The 14,969-nt window shown below is 22.4% G+C and overlaps 1 protein-coding gene and 1 long non-coding RNA gene across 2 annotated transcripts in view; one reads left to right on the forward strand and one right to left on the reverse strand.

The window, feature by feature from the left end:
• The window catches only part of LOC126550823 (uncharacterized), a 34,329-nt gene extending 25,357 nt beyond the window's left edge, over window positions 1–8,972 (reverse strand). Inside the window, exon 1 of the long non-coding RNA XR_007604855.1 lies at window positions 8,852–8,972. This is a non-coding gene — a long non-coding RNA (uncharacterized LOC126550823). The remainder of the gene's footprint in view (window positions 1–8,851) is intronic.
• LOC114124163 (uncharacterized) overlaps window positions 1–12,759 on the forward strand; it is a 108,897-nt gene extending 96,138 nt beyond the window's left edge. Inside the window, exons 5-6 of the mRNA XM_050203127.1 lie at window positions 1,562–1,766; window positions 12,533–12,759. Coding sequence (XP_050059084.1) covers window positions 1,562–1,766; window positions 12,533–12,627 — 300 coding nt within the window. The 3' untranslated portion in view covers window positions 12,628–12,759. The remainder of the gene's footprint in view (window positions 1–1,561; window positions 1,767–12,532) is intronic.
• The last annotated feature ends 2,210 nt before the right edge of the window (window positions 12,760–14,969 follow it).

Genomic DNA, 14,969 nt, shown 5'->3' on the forward strand with positions numbered 1-14,969 from the left:
TAGCTCACGCGTGAATTTCGTTTTTGTTAACGAAAATCTAATATTTCTTTGTTTATATAATATAGAGTTGCCATTGGTTACTGTCCGTATTTTTGTAGCTTATATACTTGAAAACTACTCAATCGATTTTAACAAAAATTACAGAAATTGTTTTTACAGATATCGGAAAACTTTAGAAAATAGTAATGAACAACGTTAAATATCATGTGATAGGTATATAAAAATTTTAGACGAATAGATTTTCCACCTTAGTTGAATTAGTTCATAAAGCATCTGAGTCCAATTTGACCGTAAACTAAGATACACTACAACTGAAATACGTAGGTACAATGTATAGTTCCATATTTTATACAATTTATTATTTTTTTTCCGGGTGATACAGTTATTATGTAATATTATTATACTTATCTTATTAGAAAACGTTTTTATTAAAAGCATAAATTAAGTAATTACTCACCTACAAAAAAAAATTCGGTTCTGTTTAACTTCTTGAGTGGTTAAATTGTCATAGAGTTAATTTAAATAAGAGTATTGCATTTAGATATTCAGTATGTCATTATTAAATTTTCTCGTTTGGTACCTTAAATGTTGTATAACATATTACATGTTCTGCATTTCAAACAGAAAATTTTAGCGAGTTACAATAACAGCTAGATATATTATATACCAAATGTGCATATATTATAGTACCTATACAATACAATTGAATTTGTAACTTAAAGTATAATTCATAAAAATAAAAATAAAATATATTATAGAATAATTAATTAAAAATAAACTTATAAACATATTTTACACATTATTAAACAAAATAGAAAGTGTTATAACGATAAAAAAATGTTTTTGTTTGATAGCAATTTTTAAATAGTCCATTTAATTGCATTATTCTCGTCTATTGTTTTATACGAAGACTTATTGAGAAACAAAAATGGATTTTATAAGGACAAACCGTTCACGACGAGTAGTCGTACTGTTAACGTTTTAACCAATGTAGTCAATATAAGTGTATTAGATTTAGATATATGAGTACCTAAGTATAATAATATACAACATACATATTATATAATCAATATAATAATATCTGGACTAAGAAAAAACTACTAGTTATATATTAACTATCGATTCATAATATAAAAGAAATATATACCAATTAAGTCCATAATCGGGAAAAATTAAAAATTTTTTTAAAAGACACCAATAATCATGTATCGAACAAAATTAATATTATATGCACTTATATTCACCCTTAAAAATGTAAATAGTATATGTAATATTACTTATTATTATTATAATTGATTTTAATCATACAAGCACCTAAAACCACATATTTTATTTAATATATTAACTTATAACTATTTCCTCAAAAATTTGTTCAAATAGCAATAGTTGAAAATATATAATGTATAAATATACTTGGATTACAAAGGTTGATAAAAATCGTAAAAGTAAAGAACATTGCAAATTGTTTTGTCATTAAAATACATACCATTTATTAAGATTATAAACTTATAACCATATTATTGACTATTGTTACAAACAAATCAATTTTAAATGATTTCAGATTGGTAATCCAGAAACTATGAAGTACACGACTTCAAATTCGTTGCAATTGAGCAGGTTAACGGTAACTCTCAAATTAGATCAGAGCCATTTCAAAGACGGGCGTAAGCTTTTACTACAGTGCACTGCTCTAATAAATACATTGTACAAGCAAACTTCGGAACTTAGGTTACCGATAAAATCAACAGAGCCAGTGCCTGAAAAAGGTCAGTATGTTATTTTAAGTAGTATATTAAGTGGTGTTGTTATATTACTTATTAAAAACTTAGAAAATATAATATAAAATGCTAGTTTTTAAATCCTGACCAAACGACGAATGTATTGATTTTAATATATAGTATTTTTTGTCTTTGTACATTTTATAAAAAAGAAAAAATGCATCGATTTTAAAAAAATGAATTTAGTTTAGTACTAAAGTGATTAGTAATGGTACTTTTTACATTTTGGAGATCAAATAATTTTCACTAATATTCAAAATATATTTTTTTTATCTTTATATAGATAATCAGCTTTTCTATAAATACCAAAAGGTAACACAATTTTTGAAAAGTCAAACTATTTAAAATATAATTTAAAGTTCTTAATGAGTTTTTCATTTATAGGTTAACAAACATTTGAAATACATAAAATTAGATGTTACAATATTTTTTTATAAGCTTTTAAAAATCTATTGTTGATAAACATCGTCAAAAATTTGTAAATTATTTTTATTTGAAAATTTATAAAATGTTGAATATTTAAACTTAAGATTTAAAAATAATACAATTCGCCAAAATTACAAAACTATTTATTTTTAGTTAACAATATACAATAAATGTTTTATAGCTAAGGATTTTTAATTTAATACAATATATCTCTCAATTACTTTATGCTGTAATTAAAAATATACAAAAAATATATCAATATTTATTCAATATTTGAAGTTAAAATTTTGTCAAAAATAGATAGGTATTTAAACCAAGAATATTTTGTAACTTGTAACATATCCTAATATATTATTATATTTTATAGTTGTATACACATAATGACATTGTCAAATAAAATATTTTTGCCAAAAATTAATTCAACTTACCACCGAATCATTCTTGGTATGATAAATTGCATTAATACTTAATAAATACATATTTTGAATATTATATATAATATTCAAAGTATAAAAAAATATACATCATAAATATTTGTAATAAAGCTGGCTCAGAATTTGTATACAATAATATATACCTATTATTTAATTTAAATCTAACACGTAAATTGCAAACACTAAGTTAATACTAAGGTACACTTACATCTACTATACAGCAGACAATAATCTACTTTTGTTTAAGTGCATTAAACATTCAAAATGACGAAATTTGTTAAAAGTACTAATATCATATTATTTCGTTATAGCTGAAGCTTGAAAATGTAATGCAAGGTTTCTCGTTAAATTGTCTTACAAAAGTTTAAAAATCTAAATAATTTATTTTTATTAGCATTTCAATTTAAAATTTCAATAAATTATATTATAAATGAAAAATACTCGGTGTAGTTGTTTAGTTGTAATTTAAAAATTATTATTTGTTAAAACTTGAAACTTTTTGCCACTACGTATATTATTATTTACTTTACACAATCGTGTTATTTTTGAATGTTTAGATTAACTTTAAGCTATTTATAACACTAACTTATTCATACCAGTAAACTCGAAGTATGATTATATTGACTTATAAATTAAAAACCGGTAGTAATAATATAATATTAAGTACAACTTCAATCATTAAATTATAATATATAAATTATTTCAACCTACCCTATTACTAATAGAATAATTCAATTAATCATATCAATATAAATATATAATAAAATTTCCTCATAAATTTAGTCTGGCCGATGGCTCAGAATCGTTTTACAAATCAAATGATTTATCAAAGAACAAATTGAACACATTTATTACAGTAACCCATTCAATGACAAGGTACATTCGTGCCTATAATGGTATAAAGTAGAACGATTTCGACGAATATTTTATATTACATATATAATTAATTATAATATACATACTATGTATAATGAATATACATAAGTGAAAATATATATATATATATATTATATAAATACTACATACATACATAATATAATATTTGTTTATAATTAATGGCGTTAAGATAATTATTTCAAATTTAATTTCCAAACAAATTGAATGTTAACTTGCAATTTTATTCCTTACAACATTATAATTATATTGTATTCAACAATTGGTTTAAAAAATAAGGTTAAAAATTAATGAATTACTTATAATTGATCTTGCAAATTGAATTGATTAAAATATGCTTTATTTAATTAATAATAATATAATCCTCTCCTGAGAATATACCTGAAATCCAATTAAAAATTGCATTATATTTAATACATTATAAGTGTGATTCTGCATCCAATTAATTAAATTATTATAAATATATTATAGTTTTGATGACTATTTGATTAAAAAAAAAAAAAAAAAAATTGGCTAAGTATGAAATTAAAAACAAATATGACGAAACATATATGATTTTCATACGTTTGGGACATTCGTGCAAAATCCAATTTTGTCTATATACTGTATATATAAAAGTAATGTTGTCAAATAGTTGTTTAGTATGGATGATAAATAATAAGTTTGGATTTCTTCCACTGGGAAGCAACTTCATTCTATGAAACATGTCTTTTTTTATCTCGCTCTCATCAAATGCAATTATTTGTTCTACTTATTTAAACATATCAAACAATAAAAAATATTTAAAATTAAATAAATAAATAATAAGTTATAATTTTTTTTTTTTTTTTAATTAGTGGCACTAATCTATTCACTCACGTAATAAAAAATACTCCGTGACTTACGCATTAAAAATTCTGGATATCGACGAATTTGACTCTGATTTCAATATAAATTAAAGTTTTTTTAAGCTTTCATTTTTTTTTTCATATCAATACAAATAATATTATATTTATACATGTATGCATACTAATTATTACTTTTTGAACAATACATACAGAAAACAACTTTATTAAGAATATTCGTTTGATTTTACGTATTTTACACTTGTTAGTACATATTCCACTTTTGTTAAGTGTATTTAATTTACAGCCTAGGTCATGACATATTTTTAAATATTATATTATAATTTCAATAAGTTAATTCAAATGAACACACATTCACGAATGGTAAGAAAAAATCTTACTTCATATTTTTATACAAACTTCAGAAAAAAAAACGAATAAAAATATAAAGTGATGTAAAAGAAAATAGTAATATTTAACTGAGTTATGATGTGAACACTTCGCTAGATTATAAATATAATAATTTAAAATGTATAAAAGCGATTTGAAACATTATATCAGGTATATTAAATATTTTACTATCAATAAGTAGGATTACGAGTATTACAACAAAATGTGGTATTTGAAATGACTATTTTCATTTATGTTAAAAAGAATTATTTATTATTAATATCTATTAACACATACTACTTGAAAAAAAAACATAAATATAAAATCTCACTGTAAAAATTTAAATAATAATAAAAATAAAATGTTCTGCTATAGTCTTAATATATTAAATTAAACTGAATTTAAATGTATTTAAAATGTATACTAGATCCATCTAATACACTGCATAGCAAACTGTTTTGTGTTTTTTATTTTTTTTATTTTATCTTTTCAACATTAAACTTTTACATTATGTGAAATTTTTGAACAGTCTATACTCTATATTATAGTATCTTCACGTACGTTCGGTTATTCTACTATAACCAATTGGTTATACAATTCTACCACGTTGCATATATATTATATATTACATTTATATATATATTACTTCTATATCGTAAAATTTGGAAATACCATTTTCGAGGAAACCTTAAATGATATTGAAGTGTTTTCGTAAGTCAATGTGCATTATAATGATAGAGAAAACGTTTTTTTTTTATATAAAATTGTAAAATAAATTAAAATTTAATTTGACATAATATAACGACTACACTTTGGCTGTTTAATTAGATAATTGTATATTAAAATATGTTATGTTGCTATAAGTTTCTTCTCAAAACAGATTATCGTTAACGGTCATGACTCATAACGAAACAATATAAAATTAAGGAAAAGGAAACTTAAGGTTTTTTGGACAAATTTACATAGGTGTGTATTTTATGTTGCCTATCATCAAAAATATCATACTTCTGCATTCTTCACTTCACTTCTGTGTACAACAACGCCAGGTCATTATGCGTGTCATTGCGGTTGTTCTAGACTACATCCACAAGAGCCAAGAGGTGCTTATTCCGTTGAGTTAATCCCATTTAAGGAATTGTTTTTCAACTACTCCCTTCCACTTGCACTATATTTAGTATATTTTACGTTCTCACGTTCAAATCATGTCTGAGATACATAACATTTCTGCAGATTCTATCCATTCTCTTGAGTCCACCGTACCTTATTTTGACGCAGTTATTGTACTACACTTGGTGTATTCCAACGATATCTAAGAAACATTCAAAAGATTTTCCGCTCGAATTTTAATCGAAATGTGGAAACTTCTTGTACACTAATTGTATCATAATATTATCACAACTATTATTCGTTTCTATACTTCCGTAACTATCAGTAGAAATCAATCGTCTTATTGTTGTAGAGCGAGAGTAAAATGGTGCAATTGTGAGTATATAAATTTCCTCTACCTTATTTACATGTCCTATATTTCATTGTGATACGAATCTTTAGAGGTAGTATTTGTAGTTTTAAAATTGACTTTCTTGGTATTTCCCACACCGGATACGCCTATAATTTTCCGTTTCATATCTGTTCTTAATTTATTGAACTCTTCAATTAACTTAAAAATATATATATTATATATATTTATATGTGATGGATAATTAGAAATATTCTCCCCTACACGAAAAATAATAAATGATAGATATGTTTTTGTGAGCAATGATAGTAGGTAAATATTTATGGTTCACTTTTATAATAAATATTCTTATATAATTAAACAATTTCGATTAAATAAAAGGCAATCTAGATATTTACTGTAAGTCTGTTACATGAAGTTCATCAGATAAAAATTGAAAATCTTATATTTTCTGTAACAATAGAAGATTTGATTATTTTATTCTTAAGTTTTCTTCAACAATTACATTTGAAAAATACTTATTATAATAGCTAATTTACTCAAATATTTGTTTTTAAATCTTACAGTAATTAACTTAAATTAAGTTTGTTTTAGTTCAATATTTCAAAACGTATACTAGGTGTTGTCAATGGACACTCACAATACACCACTTCTTAATTAGACCATATTCTCAGGTATCAAACTGATTTCCTGAGTGAGAAGTCTTCATTACATCAAATTTATAGACCATCATTATATCTAATGAAATGGGTACTCAAATATTATATTTTAGGGGAAATTATATGGATATAGGTATGATTATCGATCTTATCATGAATAAAAATAACATTATAAATTCTTACTAAAAATAAAAGCTAAAGCTATATTTCTGCACTTTTGGAGCTTAAACATAATTATTAATTTTCAAAATAATTCAATGTCAGTTGTGACACACATATTTTTAAAATATTTTAACTAATTGAAGTATTTTTTATTTTTTTATAAATACACCTTAGTAACTTATTTAATTATTTCTATTGTCTTTGTGTACATAATATTATTAAATATTAATATTATTTATTGAATACTAATTCATTCCATAAAATTATATTTATTAAATTCCTACACTGGCATAATGCTTTATATTTTATATTAATTTTAAAGTAGTATTTATAAAACTTTGTTCAATATTTTAATAGATAATTCTACAAAAGTTAGTAAAGATAGTAAACTAGATACTGTGAATGAGTCACGAATTATGGTAAATTTAAAAGATAAGATATCAAATTTAAGTTTACTCTAATAATAGATAAATGTATTAAATTTTAAGAATTTTTAAAATTCGAATAATTTAGATTTAAATTAATTTATATTATATATTTACTTTCATCGAACAAGTTTATTGATTAATCATAAAACTCTACATTGATTCTTAGCGTTTTGGTATTAACAAACCAAATTTCTAAAATGTATACAAAGATTTGGAAAAAACAATAGTTGTTAATAAATCAATGGTTGTCCAGTAATGTTCTGAAAAAGTGAATGTAAACAAATTTTATTGAATGAGAACGAGTAACAGATGTTAATACAACGAAACAATAAATATTGTTCTGCTAAAAGTTGTGCATTAGCGAGCTGAGTACTTTATATACATATTACATACAAAGGTGCATTATAATGTTGGGCATAGCACAATATCAAGACAATAACTGAATAAATTATTCCTATAATTTTGTTTTTCATTTCTATTTTGAGTTATAACAGATGTTTTTTATTTTGAAGATAATATTATGGTATTATTTTCCATGGTTTATTTATTTTTGATTCTTCTATACCGTTACTGTACTTTTTGTTATTTTTTGAGTGCTTAAAGTTATTGTTAACAATATATTTAATAATTTTCAAAATATAGTACACTGAGATAAGCGTATTTTTAAAATCTTGTAATGGTCAAAATATTATTCTTTTAGTGATATATTATTAAAAAAAAAAAAAAAAGTCTAATAAAAAAAAGTTTATCTGCTGTTCAATAGTTCCAATTGTATTCTATTATTGATAAGATCCCAGCAATGAATGTGTTATAACATTGTTTCTCGAAATAATAAATGTAACAGAATTAAAAATCATTATAAACAAAACATTTAAACTTTCACTCATTTAAAATGTGTAGTGAAAAATGAAATAAAAATAAAACAGTTGTAAAACCTAACATCTTCTACCTCAATACTCTCTTATATAATATATCATTGTTCATCCCATTTATAACCTATAATAAAATATATAGTCATTTTTAAATTTTTAAAGAAATATGTTATTTGTATGTAAACATACTATTTAATGTAAAAATGAAACATATCTACGTGTTCCTATATAGAAAGTAGTAACAGTAATATATTATAATAAATAATACATATAATCGTCGAAATTTGAATTTTACAAGAGAGACACAAAACTTATTTTGTGTAACTTATTATAAATAAAATAAAGAGACACATACTGTTACAATAAAAACACGAAGATATGTTTCGTTTTCACACCAAACAATGTGTTTAGCAATTAACATATTTTTGTAAAAATCTGAAAATATTCGAAAATTGGGACTTGCTTTTATAGTATAGATATTAAAATAATTGTTTTAAGCGTATAGTTAAGTAATCGTACACGGCTTACCTTAGAATGTGTACATCGATTCGACGATGAACCAATTATTATAGTCGACGTATTTATGAGATGTGAAGATGGCTCGGTGCTTTGAATGATTCTGCGGGGTTTGAAGTGTAGATCACTGCGTTCTAACTACGACTAGCGTACTTAATTTTGAGACTCGAGTAGTTAAGATAGGTTAAAACGCATCCAATAATAATATAACCAATAGAAAAGTAGTATAGTTTTTCAGTATCGCGTTAATTGGCTGTATGATGTGAGAACCCACAGAATGTCATGCCCAATTTTGTTGCATAATAATCATTATTATTGTTATTCATTTAAGGACGTTATAATATTATTATATAATACACTTCTCGGGTTTAAGAATAATGATATTATGTGAGAAAAATATGTTTTTATTCTCTAAAAGTATAGTTATAATAATTTATAAACACCTTAAATTATTATTATTTTAAGTAGGTATAAGGTATGTACACTTTATAGCATTTTATGATCAAAATAACTATAAGTCATAGAAACAGCCCCACAATTTGCAAACAACTATCCGCGGAGGCCGAGCACTCGGGTGACAGCTAGTATTCAATATATTTATCTACCAACTTGAAATTGAGTTTAGTAGATACCTATATTTTTTTTTTCATTATTCTTTGTAGATTATTCCTTAAATTCATTATATTATTAGAAGACCACCCAAGAGTAATTTATTTTATTATTTATGTCGATCTTGAATAATATATTTCGTTTTTATATTTATAATCACAATATACCTATTTATTATATTTTATTTTTTGATAAATTATATAGGTATACATATTACATATATTTTACTATTTTAAAATGGTTATTTTAATGTATTTAAAAAAATTAATACATAATACTAAATATAAAATATAGGCATAAAAATTATTTTTTTAAATGTCACCTTAATTACAAAAACAATAAAAAAAATACATGCTTGAAACTCAGTTTTAAGATTTATATCTTAATCTTATAACTTTTGTGGCATAAAATATCTTTAAAAAAGTATTCATTTATAAGCTCTCAGTAAAGAACTATAATTTATAAAATGTATATGCTATAAATTAAACAATTTTTAGAATTAAAATTGTTCATGTTTGTTGGGCATCATAATTTGATTTATATTCTAATCATATTAAAAAAAAATCGCAAGTAGACATTTTTTTGAAAAACTTAAAAACTTTTTAATGCAAAATATGATTGTGATTTATTATTGTAAATGAATTTCACTTAAAAGTTTATGCACATAATATGCATTTCCTGCTAATAATATAATACAACAAATTATACAAACAATTAATCCATCTAAATATTGAAATCAATTTTAATATATTCACTAAAATGTATTATACATATTAGCTTAAAAACATAGAACTAATAATTAAAATTATTCTTAATTCATAAAAAATCTATAAAATGTTATTTATTAATTTAAAAAAATAAAATTTAAATCAAAATAGTAAATATATATGTTATTTAGTGTTTTTGAACTAATCCAAATTAAAATTCCTAATTATGATATAATATAATAACGAGATTAAATGATTTGAATAATTAAAAAAGACTATTCATAGTACCTATCAAACAATGAACTCCTAATTTTGAGTATGTTCATCCGGCTATTGTCATTGTATAGTATACAAGGTCAAACCATATAATACATCATATTTATTTGATGTCTGAGACATAGTTATGTATACTATAGTATTTATAATCAATGGTATGACCTCAAATGTCATAGAATTAATGATAGATTTAAAATTATTGTGTAAAATAGCAATTTCGTCTACAATATTATTGTACAATTTGCATTAATTGAAGATAGTTAAATAAAATCAAAAAAAAAAAAAAATTATCATCTATTATTTTTATTTTATCTAAACATATAAACATATTATTATATCATAAATACTCATTAATGATAATGTTGTATTATGTCCACTGTCCAGTGTCCACCTTATATATTACATATGCAAGTCATTGTATAAAAAATAAAAGTTGCAATTTAGGTAATGTTTAAATGTTATAGTTTAACTTCAAAACAATAAAACATATACGTTTTTATAGCATAAACTAATTAAAAAATAAAGAAACAGTTTTAAAAATAAAAAATTAATCACTCAATTATCTTCGAGCATATCGGTGCAAAATATATTGGTGAATAATAATTAGAAATTTTAATATCAATGATAAGTGAACATTCAAAAAACAAATAAAGTTGAACTCAAATGTTTTTATTTCCAAATTATTGTTGTTACAGTAGTTATATTTAATGTATTATGTTTGTTTACATGATGATTTGTATTCAACTTAAAACAAATTAAAATGCATTATAGTATTATTGCAATAGAAAATAAACAACATTTGCAGTTTATGGTTATTTGTTTTAAATGCAACTTGAAATGCTTGTTTCGGTGTTGGTTTTAATACGTTTTTTATTTAATTTTTGTTTCTTTGTGGATTTTCAGGCGACGGAAAAGCTTCACATAGAGTTTAATATAGTATTTAATATATATCAATTTGAAATCGAATCTAGTTTGTACTTTAAAAAGTAATTTAATTTATATCCGTTGTAGTTTTTTTTTTTTTTTTTATGTAAGAGATAAAACTAGGTAAGGAAAATGTACGTACCAACAAATAATCTACAAAAAATATTAAAAAGCTTCCTAGCGTGATTTTATCTTAGCTTATTGTTCAGAATCGTTTTTTTTTTTTTTTTTTTTTAATGTCAAGACCAGTGATTTATATTTGTTTCCACACTTCTAATAATAATACACCAACACCCTGTGTGTAAAGGTAAAGGTTGTAAGAGATGTAAAATTATTTTGATTTATAATTTTTAATCTAAAAACCTTAAGAAATAGGTACTATATTAGAGTTTAAACTTAGTGATTTCATAAACTGTAATACATAATATAATAATTATCTAAAAAGAATGGTAGATTTTAAAATTACTTTTGTCTTTATTTATTTATTTTTATGTTTATGTAAGTATTTTTTATCTTTTTTTAATGGTAACATAACATTTGTATTCCAAATAACAAAGCAGACCTAAAACTGTATTTCAAACAAATTATAAATATTAAAAAGCTAAATAATTAATTTCTTACAGTAATTTTAAATAAATAGATAGGTTAAGTAATATCACATTATTGACAAGGTATTCTCCACACTTACTGTACAGCAAAGAGGTTATATTTTCCCCATTTATTATTTATTTATTTATCTGTATTTTGCTATATATAATAATTGTATATTTGCATGTTAAGTTCTCAATAAGATTTGATAGACGCTAAAAAAATATTTTACCACTTTATTTTGCTCAATTAAATACTAAATGGTCCTTTTAAAGATACTGTCTGTTCATTATAGAATAATATAAAATACTTTATACATCGAATGTATGTCCTTTTAATTTTTAAATAAGAAAAAAATTTAGGCTGTCACAAAATTTTTATTTTAAAAGACAACGAAACATTTTAAATTATTAAAATATAAAGATACACTACTTTTGTTGAAAAAAAAATAAAACTAATAATTTATCTTTTAGTCTTTTAGGACAATTTATTATACAACGTATACAACTTTTTATGGGTTAATTTTAGATGTAAAATGATTATTATCATTTGTTATTGATTGTTTTATTGTTTTTTTTTTTCATTTCAGTTACATCCCCGAGTTTTGGATGTCAAATTACGTCTTCTATCAACTGTTCAACGATGATCGCTGCTTCAATCTTATTATGGAACGTGTTCAGATAGTCGAAATGTGGAGATATATATATTTATATATATATATATATAAATATTTTAAGAATCTTGTAATTCACACTCACTTTTACATGTAAATAAAAATTTAAATTGTAAAAAATAAAATAAAAATTTACACATTGAGTAGTATGGAAGTGGTAACAATACATTACTGCACGACAAAAGGTTATGGTACGACTGGCGTGATATATATTTTTTCAAAAATAAAATAAATTCGATTGTGTGTTAATTATTATTATTAATATGATTATTTTTTTTTATCTTTTAAAATTTTTAGATTAGATTAAGTGTTAACAAGTAAAATGATTATTTAAAAATACAACAAAGCGATGCATATTATTAAACGAATTTTGTAGATACATATGAAATATATAATTTAAAAAAAGTTTTTGTACATACTTATGATTTTAATACATGATTAATATACATTAAATATAAATATATTTCATAGATTATGAAACTATTTTAATAGTAATATTACATTTTGCTATTAAAATCAGTTTGGAACTAAGGAAAAATTTTAAAAAAGTTTAAAACTTCACGTTGAACTTTGAAAAGATATTTAATATTTAATAATCCATTAGCGTCTAATTTTGCTTTGTCGCTTGTTTGCACTGTTTTAATTTTGAAATTTGATTTAAAAAAGGAAACAAAGCTATAACACTAAAATTTCTTCAACGTATCAAAAACTATTTATAATACTGTGGGTTACACATTTTTTAGTTATTTAAAGAAATAATTTTAATAACTATACTTAATTTAAATCTATGAAAATATGTATGACATTGTTATTATTCATAAATATTATCGAATGTATTTGTTAAAAAATGATATTTTAAAGTATAGCCACTTTTTGATGTTAATATACGTTTAATTGATATTGTGATATTGGTGTGTTTATCATTTGTTAAAATATATTCAATCTTATACTCGATATAAATAACAGTTTTTAAACTCAGTTAATACGATTAATCATTTAATAATTTCTATTGTGTTTTAATTTATTTATTGAGTTACAAATACTTCATAATATGTTTTTTCCTTATGCTTATTTATAATTTTGGTGCTTAGTGAATTTTCATTTCTATTTTTTATGAGCTCTTAAACTATGTCACATTATCCAATATATATTGATGTACATATATAATATTATACAACATGTGAAAAAAAAAACTTAAACACCCCACTTATTTAAAAATGTAATATTTAGACTAAATCCTAATATCTAAATAAACGCAAAATAAACAGTAAAAAAAAATGTTATGTCTTCATCAAGATTTTATTAACTCAAAATTAATTTTGTTTTATTTATAAGTCATCAATTATAAAAACAAAATATTATATTTGATTAATTAATCCTTTTATTTTTGTGGCAGTAGACATTTTTGATGAATTAACAAATTATTAAACCCTTTCTCTTCCTCCTAAGGTCTAAAAACTGAGTAAAAAATTATTTACGATAGCTCTACCACAGATAAAAAGGTCTAATCCATAAGAGTGGATCAGCTTTGGATATGAATAACTGGTAAGTACTGACAAATGGTAAAATGTACTATTTTATAAACGCTAAATCTATAACTTACAATTGACATAAAAAAGAATTATACTTATTATAAATGTTTGAAATTTAATTACGGTATTATTAAATTTATTCATTCCATTGACTTTTTTTGTTAACATTCAAAGTTTAAAAATGATAAAATTCAAATTTCTATCTAATTTTAGTGTAGTATATTGTTTTTTTCCTCAATAGTTTTATCTGAAATATTGTGTTGAATATAAAATAATATTTCTACTAAAATATGTTTTATTCGACATTGAAATATTGAATACCGATACTTATTTAACTAATAAAAGTATAAGTATAATAAATTATGCAGTTTAGCACTTATTAGACAGAAACCAGGTATCATTAAAGTATATACCTATTTACAAATTTAATTTAATTATAATTTTAATGTGTGATATAAGTATAAATGTATGATCTAAAAGTTATAAATTTATAATACTATTAACTTTTTACACCCGTTTAAACACTTTTCTGTTGCTCATTAACTTTGTTTTAGCATCACTGACTCTCAAATATTTTAAAACAATAACTCTATATGTACTATATTTTTTGTTATAATAAAAAACTAACGAAAATAAATTATTTTTAAAAACATCCCTTGCTCTAGAAGTAAGTAATTTATAATTTTTTTTTTTTTAACAAAAAAAAACACTGGTTTAAATATTTTATCAAATACTTGAAATATGTACGAACCTATTGTGAATAATCAAATGCTTAGTAAAAAATTGTTTCTACTGTTAAGCTAACATACGAGTAGATTTGC

The sequence above is a fragment of the Aphis gossypii genome, chromosome 3 (genome assembly GCF_020184175.1).
Source record: "Aphis gossypii isolate Hap1 chromosome 3, ASM2018417v2, whole genome shotgun sequence".
NCBI lineage: Eukaryota > Metazoa > Arthropoda > Insecta > Hemiptera > Aphididae > Aphis > Aphis gossypii.